General features: G+C 38.0%; 1 protein-coding gene across 6 annotated transcripts in view; it reads right to left on the bottom strand.

Annotated features, from left to right (window-relative positions):
• LOC124160228 (serine/threonine-protein phosphatase 2B catalytic subunit 2-like) overlaps positions 1–16,546 on the bottom strand; it is a 517,396-nt gene that overhangs the window by 119,675 nt on the left and 381,175 nt on the right. For all 6 annotated transcript variants that reach the window (XM_046536039.1, XM_046536041.1, XM_046536036.1 and 3 more), the window contains exon 5: positions 3,107–3,252. In XM_046536039.1, coding sequence (XP_046391995.1) covers positions 3,107–3,252 — 146 coding nt within the window. The remainder of the gene's footprint in view (positions 1–3,106; positions 3,253–16,546) is intronic.

Genomic DNA, 16,546 nt, shown 5'->3' with positions numbered 1-16,546 from the left:
CGGCTTGTGTACATACGAACAATTCCAGATGAAAAATTTGCTTTTGTAATCACTTTAAACTCAATATTCCCTTCTTACTTACTGCAACTATACTCGCGTATACATTTCGCCTACTACTATCTAAATTAAGCAGCTGGATGGATAAATAATGTGTAATTCTCTGTATATTTATAATTTCGGAGCGCTTATTCCCACATTTGAATTTACGATGCACTTTTTTAATTTAGTTCGCGATAAAAAAGTTGTTTTAGATGAAAATTTTATTTACATTACGTATTGTTATCTTTTACAGCGATCGAGGGAAAAAGTTATAAAAATTTTTTTCCAGGTGGTTTGTAACTTCACAGCGACAAGTAAATTAACACGAGTATAATTAAAGGAGCTTTCATGAGTCAACTGATGATTTCCGAGGAATTCAGGCAGTAACCGTAAATTCAAAACCTATTTTTTTGGAGCAGAAAAGCATGAATGTAAATATTGAAATATTAACGAGAAAATTTAGTAACACGATATGGAAATAAATAAATTCAAAGAATCTCTAGAGGCTAAATGCCTAGGTCGTTAAGTTTCAGCTCTCTACCGGCGCACACTTCGGATTCATTGATCATTCACTAATCATATTGGGGGACCGAAAGAAAAATACGTTAAGCTCTAACTGGGTAAAACTATTCCAGTGAATAATAATGTATAAAATAATGCGATTGCTCTAAATCAGTGAGCCGAAAACAGATGTGCTACAGAAACAGCCTTGAATTACAACCGAGGATTAAGGATGTATTTTTCGACAAAAAAAAATATCATTAAACGTGTGTCGCGAAAAAAAGCCTCGTTTCACTCCCGTGAATCCATAAAATTTAAACACGCAGATTTATATCTCGTAACGGCAAAAAGACTCGCACAGTAAATTACCCAGGAGGTGGGGGAAAAAGCTAGACGCTACCATGGGCAGAAGCATGAATTGCCGACGAGGGGCCATTATTGACCGGTCTGATCGAGGAGAGTCCCAAAAGCTGTAACATCATTTTACTCCGCTCTGTCCGAATATTTTACTTAATTATGGCTCCAGGTATAGGAGTCACTTCGACTAATACACTCGCACAACGGGGCAGTGATAAGCACAAAGCATTCGGCCAGAGGAAACAAAAAGGTCCGTAAGTGGTGTTTTTTTGAGAAATCATAAAAATTTCTCCGGCAGTGGTGGGGCAAAAACCTCGTATGCTGACGTAGGGTTTACGGGTTAGGACCCCGCATGAGTGGGTTTTTCACCACTCATGGGATTGAAAATACACTATAAAAACACTTTCAAGTCCAGTGCTGCTTCTGAGCAACATGAAGAAACGTCATATACAAATGTGTGCACTGTGCATTACCGACTGTGAAAAAAGATAGTTATGAACTACTGGTCGTTTATGTGGGAAAATGGAATGGTCAAATATAAGGCTGCTGTTGAAAATTGTGATTGACTTGAAAATGTTCAAATTTTCCAAACGACAAATCATCAAGTTTGATTTTCCCAGAATTATCGCTGGGTTATAAGGGATTAAAGTTATTTTTTAGGTCCTAAAACACTGATGATAGGCTTCGATAACTGGCATTCCATCGGAAAATAGGCTAACAGAATCATCCTTGTAACAATTAAAAAACGAGGCTTCAAGACCATACGAGCATGATTTCCTTCAAGGTAAACCAAAGCACAGATATATTGCGCCAATTTGCAGGTATTTAAGGAGTCATCTCGCTCAATGCTAGTTTATCTAGAATTTTTTACATTCAAATGATTAACTATATTGGCTAAAATGAAGTGAAGTATAAAAAGAACGTAACATAATCGTCGACACTTCATAGAAAAAAATTTGCCACGTAAAATACAAATTCATTATCCCAATTTGAATAAAAACCACACCCCTCGGGAACCAAACAACTCATTTAGTACTAAAAATTAAGACAATTGATCACATCAATTCACATACTTTTTCATCGGAAGACTAAAAAATAGCTCGTCGACACGGTTAATTGACCCTTCAACCCTCCTTAGCAGAGTACGGTGGGGTAAAAAAATATCTTCTTAAGACGCTGCTTTAAGGTATGAGGGGGAGGAAAATCAATAGCTCTACCTGGCCCTGTGCCATGAAAAATCAACTCCTTGGAAGACGAGCTCAAAGATCATTTCAAGTAAACATCACCAAGCGGGAATGAGGTGGGCGAGAGGTACAGGGTTTCCGCTAACTTATATTTCATTTCCTCACGAGTTTTCCAGCCTCTAAGCTTAGATAACACCAGAGGGCCAAGGACCTCTGTACACTCACGATTCCGGATGTTTACCAGATCGCCTGGTAGGTGTGGTGTAGAGTATCCGGGAGAAAAGGGAAGAAAAATTTCGAATAGAAAAAGGATCATCGGGAGAAAAGGAATAATCAGGAAACTTCACATCGAGATCTGGTCATATAGGCGGTACTTAAAATGTAATACAAGCTCGGTAATTTACGAAAGGAAACAATGCGGAGGATTCACTTGGTCAAATGTAGACGGGAGCCAAACGAAAACTTAGGATGTACTTGTCACTCGGGAGTGAACTTAAACCACCATCAAACTCCACTGACTTGACATTAGCCCCTCAGAAAAGAGCAAGTGGAATTCTAATAACTATAAAACTCGGATATCATCCCGGATCATAAAACCCGAGGAAAAACTCTGAAACCTTTCCAAACTTTATTTTGCATTCATAAGTTTTTAGCGCACTTTATAACCAGAAAATGTTGTCCGATGGAATTCGCATGCCTATTTTTCACTAACTAAAATTTAGTCCGACACAGGTTTCAAAGTAAATACAAGATTTTCTTGCGACACATGGAGCTAAACCCTGAAAAGATGACGGATCACTTGTAAACTGGTGATGATATTGGAAAAATGACACGAAGTTTGAAATAAAATGTACTTTTCGGGACACCGCACCTTATGGGTACTACGACTATGCATGGATACTTTGCACTCAATCCTGATAAAATACTCGGGATATGAAAGAATTCCATGATTTATTTCCGGATCACTGGAAACCCTGACATAACACGAATTAACTCCTTAAAGTAGCATGGGATAGTGGACTGACCTTTTTTATGTCGTCCAGCGTATGGATCTCCGGCGAGAGACCGCCGTGAACGCAGAGGAATTGCTGGTTCATGAGGGCAGCCAGTGGCAGGCAGTCGAACGCCTCCATGCACGCGTCATACACACGCTCCGAATATTTTATTTTACCTGAAAGGAGAGACAAGAACATAAGAGAGAATAATGCACACGATAAAAGTCACGTTGATAGTAATACTAACAGTGACATCAAGTCAAACACTCTACACTAAGTACCGATTATAACGCTGATTCCTTGATTTACGCCGTTGAGAGCATTTTTTGAATTGAGTGGGTGAGAAGACAAGGGGTGCAAGTGATTTCTGTTTTCTAAACAGAAATAGATACAGAAATCAGTTAAAGAAGACAAAGAAGATCAATTATATATTTAGTAGCGCATTTAATATTCCACTTAATCGATACCTCCACGGCACAAACGCTCAACAATTGCCATCCGAATGAAATCCGCTCATCTAGTACAACTAGTGCTCCTAGATGAGCGGATTGCATTCGGTTAGCGATTGTTGAGCGTTTGTCCAGTGGAGGTACCGTAATGTCAGCACAGAACAGGGACTCGTTCGTATCCCTTCGAAACCAAGATTTTGTATATTTCTTTCAACAATTAACTTTACCCGACTCTGTTTAGAAAAAAATCACATGTACCCCTTGGCTTCTCACCCCCTCAATTTTAACTGTGAGGTAGTTCATCGTTTTTACGCCAATTAAAAATTAAATTTCCCTAATGCAGCAAGATAGGAATTAAAATCTACTTTAAAAGCTTAAAATACCGTTTCCAATTTCTATGTTGACATCGATGTAAAAATATGTATTAAACAACCGTATCGGGCTTAACTTCCTGAAATATCCTATTCTCAAGTGAAAAAGTAAAAACATCAGCAACTAGCAACAAAAATTATTAAATACTTATATGATTATAAAAATTATTACATTTATTTAACCCGACCAACCATGATAACAGCACTTTGTGAAATTATCAAGCATAACCAACCTTGATAAGGGAAAAAGGAGCTAAAACCATGATCAATTAAGTTAATACGATATTTTTGCCAAGAAGTTATCCGTGATTTTACTTTTTGACACGGAAACACCGAAATACAGCCACAGCTTCATCTAGAATTCCACCAACGTACTTAACACCCCAAGAACCGGACAATTTTAAAAAGTGCCCTTAAGGGCACGCTTTCACTTCTTGAGACAACAGTACTTCATTACAAAATAGTTTTGTTATTTTTCGCATTATCAGAAAATCAGAACCGTATATTAAGTAATTAAAATTATTGACAGATCATGTATCTTCAATTTAAGGTCATTACTGATCCTCTGCCTATTTTAACAACCAGGATTTGTTTTAAAAAATTGGGCCAAAGTAACCTTGAATTGGGGTAACTTTGGCCAAATCTAATAAAATCATAAAAATCTAATTCTAAACCATGAGTTGGAGCAAAGATACTCCACACAAAATATGTATTGGAATACTGTTTTCTAATGCTCCTTGATTTTCATCTGTAAATTCATTTTATTCTGGTGGAAATGAAAAATTAATTCGACAACATTTTTGCTAGGAAATAATCATATGATATTGAAATGTACCAATGTACAAGACCAGATAATGTTCAAAAGTACTTCTATTCAATGGAACTCAAATCCTAACTAATTTGGGAGTGAAGCGAGTTCTGCTACCTGTCGAATGATGCAAGAACTGAGTCAATAATTCAATACAAATGGCAAAATACAGAACTATGAATCTCTGGAAGTCTCAGGGCTGACGTTACCCGGAAAGGGTCTAAGTTACCACAGTCAACCGAGCATCAATGGGCGTTTTCACGGCACGCACGTACTCACATTTTTAATATACACAGATACAGGTAACCTGTCATCAAATCTCATTTTTCGTTGTCGCAATTAGCTTCCGAACGACCCAAGTCAGAAGATCCTCGCGAGCAAAGAGAAGGGCAGGTTGAAAAGAAAGGGAGGAGGTCGAAGCGGCACCAGCCACCACCACGAGATAATCCGATCTGTACAATCTCAGACCAAACACAGCCAAGCTTCCAGCACCACCACCGCCTCGGTATCAAACAGCACCTTTTACTTCTCATTAAGATTCTCCAATTATCTCGGGAAATTACCTCCGTCTGTGTCCTCCCTCGAAATCTTCACAAAACCCCCCACCACTGAGCGAACCGCAGAACGGATACCCCGCCCACCAAGCAGTGAAGATGGCGGTAGGAGGTAGTGGAAAGAGCGGAGTGAGGGGAAACGTTCAAGCAGAGGGGGGATTTTCGATTCATCTCGGTGATTCGATTCATACGATTTGGTTCATGATGATGAATCATTCTCGCATATCGTTCAAACTGTTATTACTAAATGGAAGACACTAGGTAATCTATTTGTTGTATATTTTATCTTGTTAACGATTTTCAATTTATTCCTATACTTTGATATTAATCTGTAATTAATGTACACATTTCGTCCCAAAGTTGAAACAAGATATAAAAAGAAATTGCTATAAATTTTATTCTAAAATGGAAGATATTTGGAAATCTCTTCATTGCATACCATTATTTTTTAACGATTTCAATTTATTTCTACAAGCTGTAAGCTGTTTATAAACAATGTTCAAAGAGGATGTAACAATCTGTGAACAATAAATTATACTATCATTATGAAATAACTACAATAAATTAACACATAGATTTATGCAAACCAAATGATTAACGCAACAAATCCATCGAAGAATACGCTCAATAAACGTAACACGTTGCGTTACTTGAGTTACAGAAATAAAGCCGATTTTAGAATTTCATATTTCAAAGTGTATTTCCTACAGAAAATGTAAAGTTGTCACTTTTGTTGTGACATTTTTTATCTGTAAAATAGTTCACCACAAGTACTTGAGTAAAACTTTCCAGAAATGATTTTGTACTCTTTTTGAAGTCATATCTTGAAATTCGCCAAAGTTCATTAAAATAATTATTATAATTTTTTAATTATCACCGCATAAGGTCCGTCTTAGCGCGGAATTTTACCACAGGCAAACTTGTTTTCCGCGTAATTACATTTCTTTTAATGCGACGACTTCCTCTTGGACCACATGGCTGACATGAACCGCAGGTAACACGTGCTTTATGATGAACCATTCAAAACGTATAACGTGATTCAATCCAGTCGATTCTTGACTATGAATGGTTCAAATTAAAAGTGAACGATTCATTCATGAACGACACACATCTATGTTGAAGGCGATCTTCGGCAGCAACTATAGGGGGAACAATGGTTAAGCCTTCGGGGAAGGATTTGAAGAGGGTTGACGATATCCAGGGCTCAAAAGCGAAGAAGAAATCTGAGACAGGGGGGGAGGGACTTGGGGAGGGAGGGAGCACTCAAAAAATATAAGGCCGGGGGCTGAAAAGAAAGGAAAGGCTGGAATACTAGACGTAAGCGAGGACTCGTTCCAAGCGAGTGGGGCTGCGTAAGGAACGAATCCTGCCGCTGGCAATATTCTCAAGGATGAAGGTGGTTTCACACCGTCAAATTCACGTCAAATTTCGTTCAAGACTCATTGAACCTGCTTTCTCGAATGGATATAAAGTCATGTCAATCGTCATAATTGCGGAAATCTTGTCTTCAATGCGCTTGTCCGACTCAATCCCTTCATTTCCATCAAATTAGTCTTGTATTGAACCGGTTATAATAACAATTGCATCTTTAACGGTGTTGAAGCGTTTCCACCAATCAGTGGAGGCCTTCTAGCCTTCCCAGCGCTACCTTGGGGAAGGTCTGGGTATTGACATCACCCTTGCTTGAGAGAGAAAGCACTTGTTAAATTTAACACGGAGAAAAGGTAATTATGATGTAAGCCCCCCCAGACTATCACATAAAGCAGAGGAAAAGTTCGGCGCTGAAATATATTGCCACGAATTTGTTTCCGGTAAGTAAAATTTTGTCTTTGTCACGCTTTACGTTTTTCCTTTGTCGATCATGTTGACTATTGCTGTTCACGTCAATTAAAACTTTCGACATCAATGTGAAAGGCCGCTCAGCCCGATTTAAGATATTACGTTTGTTGAAGAGTTACTCTTCTTTGGTCTTCAATTTCATTCTAGCGTTCAAGACCACTTGCGCCAAGTTCCTTGTTTATGATTTTTGGAGTAGTGTGAAAGATGCTTAAGTGTACGAAAGAGATTTTTTTACCTCTAAGCATGCGTGAAAGAATGAAAAAATGGAAAACCACCAGATGACGTTAGAGAGCCGCATGTCTCGGAATATCACTAATTGGCTAATACCTTCGATGTCATTGCTTAACTTGTAACCGTGAGTCTTTTTAATATTTGCCTCTTTCCATTCAAAATTGAATTTATGTTGAATTTAAGACTTGCAAAAAAAGGAAAGTTATCAAATTTTAATTAATTTTATTTTTAAGGCTTTCATTTACATAACATTAACCCTTTTTTCTCCAAGTTAATCCTGTTTCTAGCAAATAAAAATTTAATAACATAAGAAAATTAAAATCTGTCGAGGAATTAAAATCTCAATAAGAACGAAGGAGTGCACCATTAATAATCTATATCCAGCATATTTTTCGCACGATTGTTGTTAGAGGAAGTGGCGGAAAACGTAATTTTCCCGAAAATAGTATAAACAAGGATAGGCATTTTGGATGTACCGCAGAGTTTTAGCGCACCATCTTGAAAAGATTGGCAAGCATGGATTCTTGGACTCGTTCATTTGAGCGAGACCGATAAGAAGAGAGTAGAACTGACCATCGCTACAACAGTGCGGAATGAAAAAATTCTCCCCGCCCAGAAAGAATTATTAAAGGTGGAGTAAAAATGGGGGGGAAAGGCAGGTAAAATGTCTAAATGCATTCCCTGGTTTTTCATAGTACATCCTAACAGGATAGAAATGTAAAGTATACCCCTGAGGAGTTCAGGGATGAGCCCGTGATGTGTTTCTGCCGGGAGCAAAACGACACTTGCCTCTCGAGACTCGCGAGCAGAGCTCATGGATCTCAAAATTAAAATCTTTCCCTAAAGCCGGCCTATTTATCGAGGTCTTCTTTCCGGTTCCTAACATGATCACTTGTACGAGAGGAAGACGACACAATCACCCCAAATTTTATTAATGAAAGTAATCCTTAGCTATATTTTTAAGATGGAGATTGCATGGAAATAGCTCGGGAAATTTCACCAACTTAAAGAAGCATAAGGATTAGGAAGAGCCGGCCGATGCAATTTTATATAAACATCGTATTTGATAAACCATCATTATTAGTTCGCGAATAGATTCATTCCACCGAATGCAGTAATTTCATCGTAACAAAACCAATGAATCCCAAGTATTTAGCAGAAATCGAAGAAGGAAAATATAGTGGCGAGAATAGCTGAAGTGACAACAGAATCCTTGGAGAACTAGATCGACGGTGATGCTATATCATTTGTAAAACTGGGGAATCATATCTTAATATTTCCTGTCGTCACAGTATATTTAAATCTAACAGGAGATGCAAGGACATTTTTCTTGAATTTTTAGATTCATTCATAGATTATATTCCTTTTCATAAAAATTTCAATCCACCTCTCTTCGCGGGAGACTATTTTTTGTAGTGCGCCATTTTCGATTTCCTGTATCTCCCACTTCATTAATCATGAAGTTCTTTCTACACGCATGCCCTCTTATGTACTTCCATTCCTGGTTGCCTATAAAAGCTTTCCATTCTTCTTTTACTAAAGACAAACAGCAAAGGTTTCTAGATATTTATCCACATCCTATCTGATCTGCTATGCCTCGCCGCCGTATAAGCGGTGGAAACTTCCTAGCAGAGAATAAAAAAGGCATATTTGATCGCGTCTCGAGCCTAACCTCGGGAGATGTGGAGCTCCATACACTACTCCTGACGCTGGCCGACTACGCCCAGTGGATAAGAGCGGGGGTACCCCAAGGGAGCCGTCTTTCGCCCTCTGTATTCATGAGAGGCCACGGGTCTCAAAACGTCGGCCCTCGCCTGAATGCTGATGAGCTCCTTCGGACCGCCGCCAATAGTTGTTGCAGGCCCCGAGGCACAGTCGATCAAACCCAGAACACACACACGCCGCTCCTCACTCAACGAAACAACTCGCACGAACTGCGGCCGGCCCATATTTGCCTCGCATCCACTATTACCCCGAAACACCTTCATCCATAGACTCCCGCATAAAGCGCATACTGCGGAAAGTAGCTTCATAAAAACCCAGATAACAGCGTCTTCAAGAATGCAGAATACTTTTACGTTACTCAACCACGAAAGAGAACTTGATGCAGTGAGTAACTTTCTCTGTAAAACGATTAACTATCCACGGGTAAATTTTATCATGAGAACCATCTTCGGGAAAATAATTCCATGCATACCCGCGCCGAATTTATTTGCGACTTCTTTGTCCAAGCTAATTCAGGACATGGATGTATATAACTGCAAACTACTAGTCGAACAAATTCAGCACACGCCAACTGCCGCTCTTTACTCAACGAAAAGCGCGCCAGGACTGCGACCGGCCCTCGAATTCACTGCGTGGGCCTCGAATCCACTATTATCGCGAAAAGTCTACATCTATGGACTTCAGGGTAAACCTCATGTTGAAGAAAGTGGCTTTATTGTACCCTAGATAAAACTATGTTCTAGAATGAAAAATAGGTACTTTTCCCTTATTATATCAAGCATGAGGACTTGATACAATGACAAAATCTCCCTGTAAAACGATTTTTAAGGCCAAATTTTGCCATTTGAACCATCTCCTGCGAAAAAATATAATGTAATCAGAGTGTGAATTGATAAGACTAATTAACCCATGTTAATTCAAGACATTTTTACGCATTTGGCGACTAACGACCATTCTACCACACCCGACACACACCAAATGTGGCTCCTCACACAGCGATAAAAAAAGCCAGAACAGCAGCCGGCGATATTGTCGTAGCATCCACTATTGCCACGCCTTCCTCTTTGGACCCCAACACATATTGCGACGTAGCTTTATTAGAACTAAGACAACGACGCCCTAATCATGGACATTTAACTATTATTACTAAATAAGAGGACTTCTGATTGTTCCGCAGTAAAACGACCAGCTTTCCACGAGATATGTTTTATTACGCCTTAATTTTGCCATATAAATACATCTTCAGGCAACGAAAATCAAATAGCGAATTTAAAAGTAGGAATTAGGGGAAAATATAGACAATAACCTAAGATATATCTCGGGAGTAAGGCTTGAGAATTCAGGAGGAATTGTTTTTAATCCATACTTGGTGAGTATTGTCATAAAAATGCACGAACCTGGTGTATTATCTTAGGACATGAACATTAAACGCCTGGAATTAATTTATTTTAAAGCTTGCAGTAATGACTACATTGTATTAATATTATATATTAATAAAATGTATTACTATATGTATACATTATATCAAATTTTTATTATTTCTCGACGCGAAGGAAATGAGAACTTTTCCCAAATCGCGATGTCTAAATGCATCGAGGAACACTTTCAAGCGTCTATGAGGATTTACACTCCACCACGCAACCGCTATTGCTATTCCAATTAGAGGAAAAAAATGATCGAATATCCCCAGTCGCGGATCTTTGAATGATGCCTGAAAATAATCGAACGAGGAGAAAAAAAAGAAACAGGGGTAACTGCATGAGATGCGCTCATATCCACGTGAAAACATTTCGTCCAGATTGATCAATCGCTCGAAATCGCTCAAACATCAAGAGATAGAGAGGTTCGTATCACAAGTGGAGTAGACTCCACGTGCGTGGTATGCTTTAGAGAAGCAACCTACGGGATAAGAGCGACAAATACCACGAGTTTTTAATTCTGGAAACGAGATTTGAGGCTATATTAGGAAGTCCATGGTGGCTGTTCCTCCACAACTCATATTCCGACATTTCCATCAAAGCTCACTATGAGAGGAATGGGACGCTAGCGGAAATTCCTCTCTGAGAAGAGGGTTCATAAAAAGTTGTCAGCACAAAGAAATGAACAAGAATGAAAGCAGAACAACCGGATGAATTGAAAAAATAACAAATTGATAGTTCTCTTAAATGGAATGGAGTAAAATAGTTTCAATATTGATCGATAAATATCCATCTGCCATAATTCAAATTAATCGTCCTCGATCTTGGGCTTAAGATATACGAAGACTACAAGTAGGAGGAGAGCGTTAAAAAATTTACTGTTTAAATGATGACAGTCGTTTTTTAAGAATTAAATTAAACAAAATTAATATTTAAGTAAGTTTTAAAATGTTAAATACACGAATTAAATATTTCAAATGAATTCACTCCCCTATAAAAAGTGTTTTAATTTTCCTATAAACAGGCCTGCATTAACACATAAAAATATTACTTAAAGAAGAAATAAACATGTGACGCGGCCAGCGAGAATCCTATCGGAAGAATTAAATGGCTCATCGGGAATAATCGCTAACACCATAAAATCGAATATGCCGACATGAACACGATGAAAGCAACGACCGACGAATGTTAGAATTGCCACGAAGAATGCGCCACCTGGCGAGCAGCAAGCCGTGTTCACTCCCAGGGATCCCTCAAGCACCAACACACTACACGAACAAGGGACCGTGATAATTATGATACGTCTCTCGTTCACACTGCCTTAACTGGCAAGTACCGGTCCTCTGAAATACACTTTTTTCACTCCACATTCCCACCCGCGCTTATACAGAATTCCTAGCTCATTCAACACCATTAATTCTTAAATATACCAAAGTTCGCCATGAAAAAATATTTGACTTAGCTGGGATTCGAACCCGGATATCCCAATTGCCGGTCAGGTGTGTTAGCCAGTTACACCACCAAGCCATTTTCTCAGAGGGAACTTCGGGATGGGTTTTACCGAACAAGATGTTGAACTTTTCTTCTACCTACCTATTCCCTGGATCTATCTACGTTCTTCGGAATAATCAGGAGGCAGCTTCCAAAAGCCTTCTTTAATTCTTTCCACAGCTTTTTAGTTGTTAGTTTTTTAGCTACAGACTAAAAGTTTTATAATAAATTGAAAGGCCAAATCGGCTGTTTTTGAATAATTAAATACATTAAATAAATATTCTCATAGAGACTATAAACTCAAGGGGACGTAGAATAAAATAAAAGAAGAGCGTGCCCAAGTGATATAAAAACAAGAGAACAAATGACTCCGTTTGTATTTCGCCATTTTCGGGACGACGCGTAAGCCGTAACTCAGGAGAATGGCCAATTAATAGGGGAAGGAACGCACGCAGGGCGGAGTTGAGATAGGATTGGGGGAGGAAATAAAACGGCCGCGCGATATACTGCCGATGGAATCGCTTGCTTTCGGTAAATTATCCGAGAGTGCAGCGCGCGCAATAAAAACAACTTTACAGCTCTGGAAGACGACGAAAATTTGAATGAAATTCATTGCGCATGCATATATATAAGTAGCACAAGGCACACAGAAAAACGAAACGAAAGACATACGGTTAAAATTGAATGTTAGAGACTAAATGGGGCACTCTGTGAGATTAAAGGAAGAGAGTTATTCATGGAAATCAAGTGAAAAATTAACGGCGGCTATGGAAAGAATGTGGGTTAGGGCAAAGGCAAAAAAGGACTATTTTAAGGGGTTTGAATTAAAATTGATAAAAAATTAACAAACGTACTCTTTGCTCATCAAAAGCTGAGAGAGATTTCAAATTTGTTTTTTTTTAATCGTTTTTCAAACATTTTGGGACAAAGCGTGGGAAAGTTTTTACGAGTACCCATGTGAAGTGAGTCACATTTATTTTTTAGGTAATTTTCATCACGATGTACAGCCTGACAGCCAAGTGAAGCACTAAAACAAGTTGATAAATAACATCACGTCGACGAGATATATTTTAGAAGCTTGAAGAGCACAATAATATTTGTAATATCTTTGTATTATTTGTATCTGTAATATTTTTGAGCACAATTTTTAAAACATCTAATCACCATCAGTACTAACTACCACCTGAGGTCATTCTATCATTTTTTTGGTTCTATCACTCTAAATGGTTATAAAATTCATAAAGAAGCACAAAAGGGTAAAACGAAATGAGAATCTCAGTATTTCATTTCCAAGCGACATAATAATAAATATAACCGATATAATTTTTTTCAAACAGCTCCATAATTTCGACAAAGCAGTAAAATAGACCCATCCCGAAGTTTTGGTATGATCACGCACGCCGGGGCGATTTCCATCATTATGTAGCTTTTTCTGTGAGTGGATTTTTGTGGCATCAAAACTGAAAGATCGCTTGCATGAAGCTGACTGGATAGACGAAAGAGCTGTAAGAGCAAATCGATGTCATATTACCCGGGACGCGATGAAAAGGCACAACGGCTTTGCAGACAAAGGCTACCGACAGCATCAGTTCAAACAAATGCCTCAACATTTAGGGGGCAATATCATGAGGGTTTCAACCAATTTCACAAGAATGTATACAACGAGAATTGAGGGTGTACGCAATAAGATACCTCTGTTACCTTTGATTTTAATAGGGAAAACACTAATACCTCTGTAATCGTACAGGTAGATTGAATGCGGCGAAAGATGATTTTTTATGATAAACGAAGCGACAAGACGCAACAACGTCGCTTCCTTATGTGATGCCTCATTATATCTACGCATTAAGTTAAAGAGGAGGAAAATATCAGGTCAAAGTTAACTGAGACGAGCGAAGATAAACGAGCTAGCTATGCTTTAGTATCGACGTACGATAAGGCTAAGGCAGTTATAAAGAAAGTAATAATTAACTATACAAAAAATAAACGAGCTCAACATAAGTATAAATTTGATAAGACATTGCAATGTTTCCACTCAATTTATTTTCGCACGACGCGTTTCTGTTGCAACACAATTTTAAATTGCAAGTGCAGTGTTGCCGCAATATTTTAATATTTAACTACATATTTTTAGATATGAAGTGAAACACTTTGCACTTTCCACATAAAAATTTATTAAACTAGAGTCCACATGTTTCGCTGCACTGCATAATGCCTTCATAATGCTGCAGTGCAGCGAAACATGTCGACTCTAGTTTAATAAATTTTTATGTGGAAAGGGCAAAGTGTTTCAATTCATATCTCATAATGGATCTCCACAAAGTATCTGCCTCATCCATCCAATTCTACATATTTTAATAACTTGACGACACTATAGAATTACAATTAGTTTTGAAATGTACAATCGCGACGAACCTTAATTATCACAGAGAAACTCTCGCCTCGGCAATGATTGGAAAATATCGCACCCGACCGACGTGTGCAAAGGAATCCAATCTCAACCGCGTGCACAATCTCTCCACCTTATTCAACCTTCAGACATGCAGATACAAGAAATTGCCACCGCACTTTGAGAGGAAAAAAATAAAAAATAAGAATAAGTGGAGACAAGCCCAAGTACGCAAGAGATTATAACACTAGAAGGACCACGATCGTTATTTTAACGGGTAATCTCTACTTGCTTAATAATCTTGATTAATCAGACTTTAACTTATTCTTCATGGTACATTTTCTGGTGAAATATAATTTGATTTTTTCGCATAGAAATGGAGTTATATCACCTGCCTACCTAAAAAGATACCTGCCTACCTTACCAGATGAAGTTTAAAATATTCGGTTTTTGAAATCGTTTAAGGCAAAAGTTTATAGCTTATTAGTTACTGCCTCAATATGACTTATTGGTTAAATGAAGAAAAATGTATATCACCAATATTTCTTTGGTTGTATGTTCTTTTCATCATGTAACTTCATGCTATTCCTAAAACTTCTTCCTCATTGCTTCTGCTCTCTGCGATTTGTCACTAGAACGTGTGTAAGATACGCTTTTCTTTCTTTTCTTTGAACTTTGCACAATGGAACTCTTTTGTTATATTGTCCTTTTAGTTTGTCGCTCACAACAAGTGAGTTGTTTTCATAATTTTAAGTGAGTTGGATTCATGGTTTTATGTTTAATTAATTCTATGTTTAATGTGGTTTATGATTTTGTACAAGTAAATTGTTTTTGTTCTTAGAGGACATACGTCCTTGAGCAATAAATAAATATCTATATATCTATCTATGTAAAAGACCGACCCACATAATAATAACGGAAAAAGATTCTTTATTTTATTTGTTACGGTAACGCGTGTTTCATTCAGGAAATAGCTGCACTAATTTAAATCTGGCCTTTTAGGTATTTTAGTAAGTACATTTATGCATGCAACATTTTTTATTACAATTTGAATGGAAATATGCAGCATATCTCCCACATGAAGCGGCGTGCTGTATGCCAGGACAGGGGAAGCAAGAGCGACGTGACCGCTGTTCATTTTATTTTTTTTATTGTAAAATGATTGGCATAAAATTATTCAGTTGCATTGATAAATAATGAAAAAAGTTATGCTTAGTGAAATTATCAATTAATTTTAACATTAGCAAAGAAATATTATAATCATTACCCGTGAATATGACGGGTATTAGTCCTTCTAGGTAACCCCGGCCCTTCACGTGATAACGCACCCCTCACCCTTGAAACGAACTTTAACGAGGGCCCACGAGAAGCAGAGAAACTTCCCTTTTCTTTCAAATATCAAAATATGCACTGACAATTGTATCTCATTGACTGTCGATTAAAAAGTTCCGCTGCACATCACATAAATGTTTCCTGCTTGAAACAATTGATTACAGGATTTTTCAGCGTTGAAAATCACGGTTAGTAGAAAAACTATAAATTACGTATTAGGGCATTGCATAGATATAAGATGCGTCGCGATGTAATGACCAAGGTGAAAACAACACATTATACCTCTGACAGTCGTATATTCTGAATTATAAGAAAATAATATGGGACCCCGATAAGAAAACTAACGTTTTGTTATAATAATAAAAAATGACGTACCAGCAAAAAACTAAAAAAATCTTCAATCGAAAAAAAATACACCACGTCTAATATGAAGACAATGACGCCTGACTCTGATATTATAAAAGGAAGATTATCACAAAAGGAAGGACTATGTTTTTCACTACCTGAGCGTAAGGATGGAATCAAGAATTTGTTTCGTGAATTTAAATCACGAGGGAAAACTCTTTAAAACGGAGACACAGTGTTCCTGGAACACGTACAAGGGGAAAACCTTTGCACAAGATTGCCGAAGAATCCGAACTCATCCGTATACAGGACTCACCACTCTCAACACCTCCTGCAGCATGCAGATACACGGAAGAGCCACCGCAACCAAAAAAAAGAAGACAAAAGAATGCGAGGAGGCGAGAGCAAGAACGAGAGATCGAACTGCCTGTCGCTGACATCATAACGGGGCGAAATTGCAAACGCATCCGTTCCCGAATTCCAGTTCGGTGTCCCTCGCACGATTGGAAAAAAAAGAC

This window comes from Ischnura elegans, chromosome 6 (genome assembly GCF_921293095.1).
Source record: "Ischnura elegans chromosome 6, ioIscEleg1.1, whole genome shotgun sequence".
In the NCBI taxonomy this organism is placed as follows: domain Eukaryota; kingdom Metazoa; phylum Arthropoda; class Insecta; order Odonata; family Coenagrionidae; genus Ischnura; species Ischnura elegans.
This window is presented reverse-complemented; position numbering and strand designations above follow the sequence as displayed.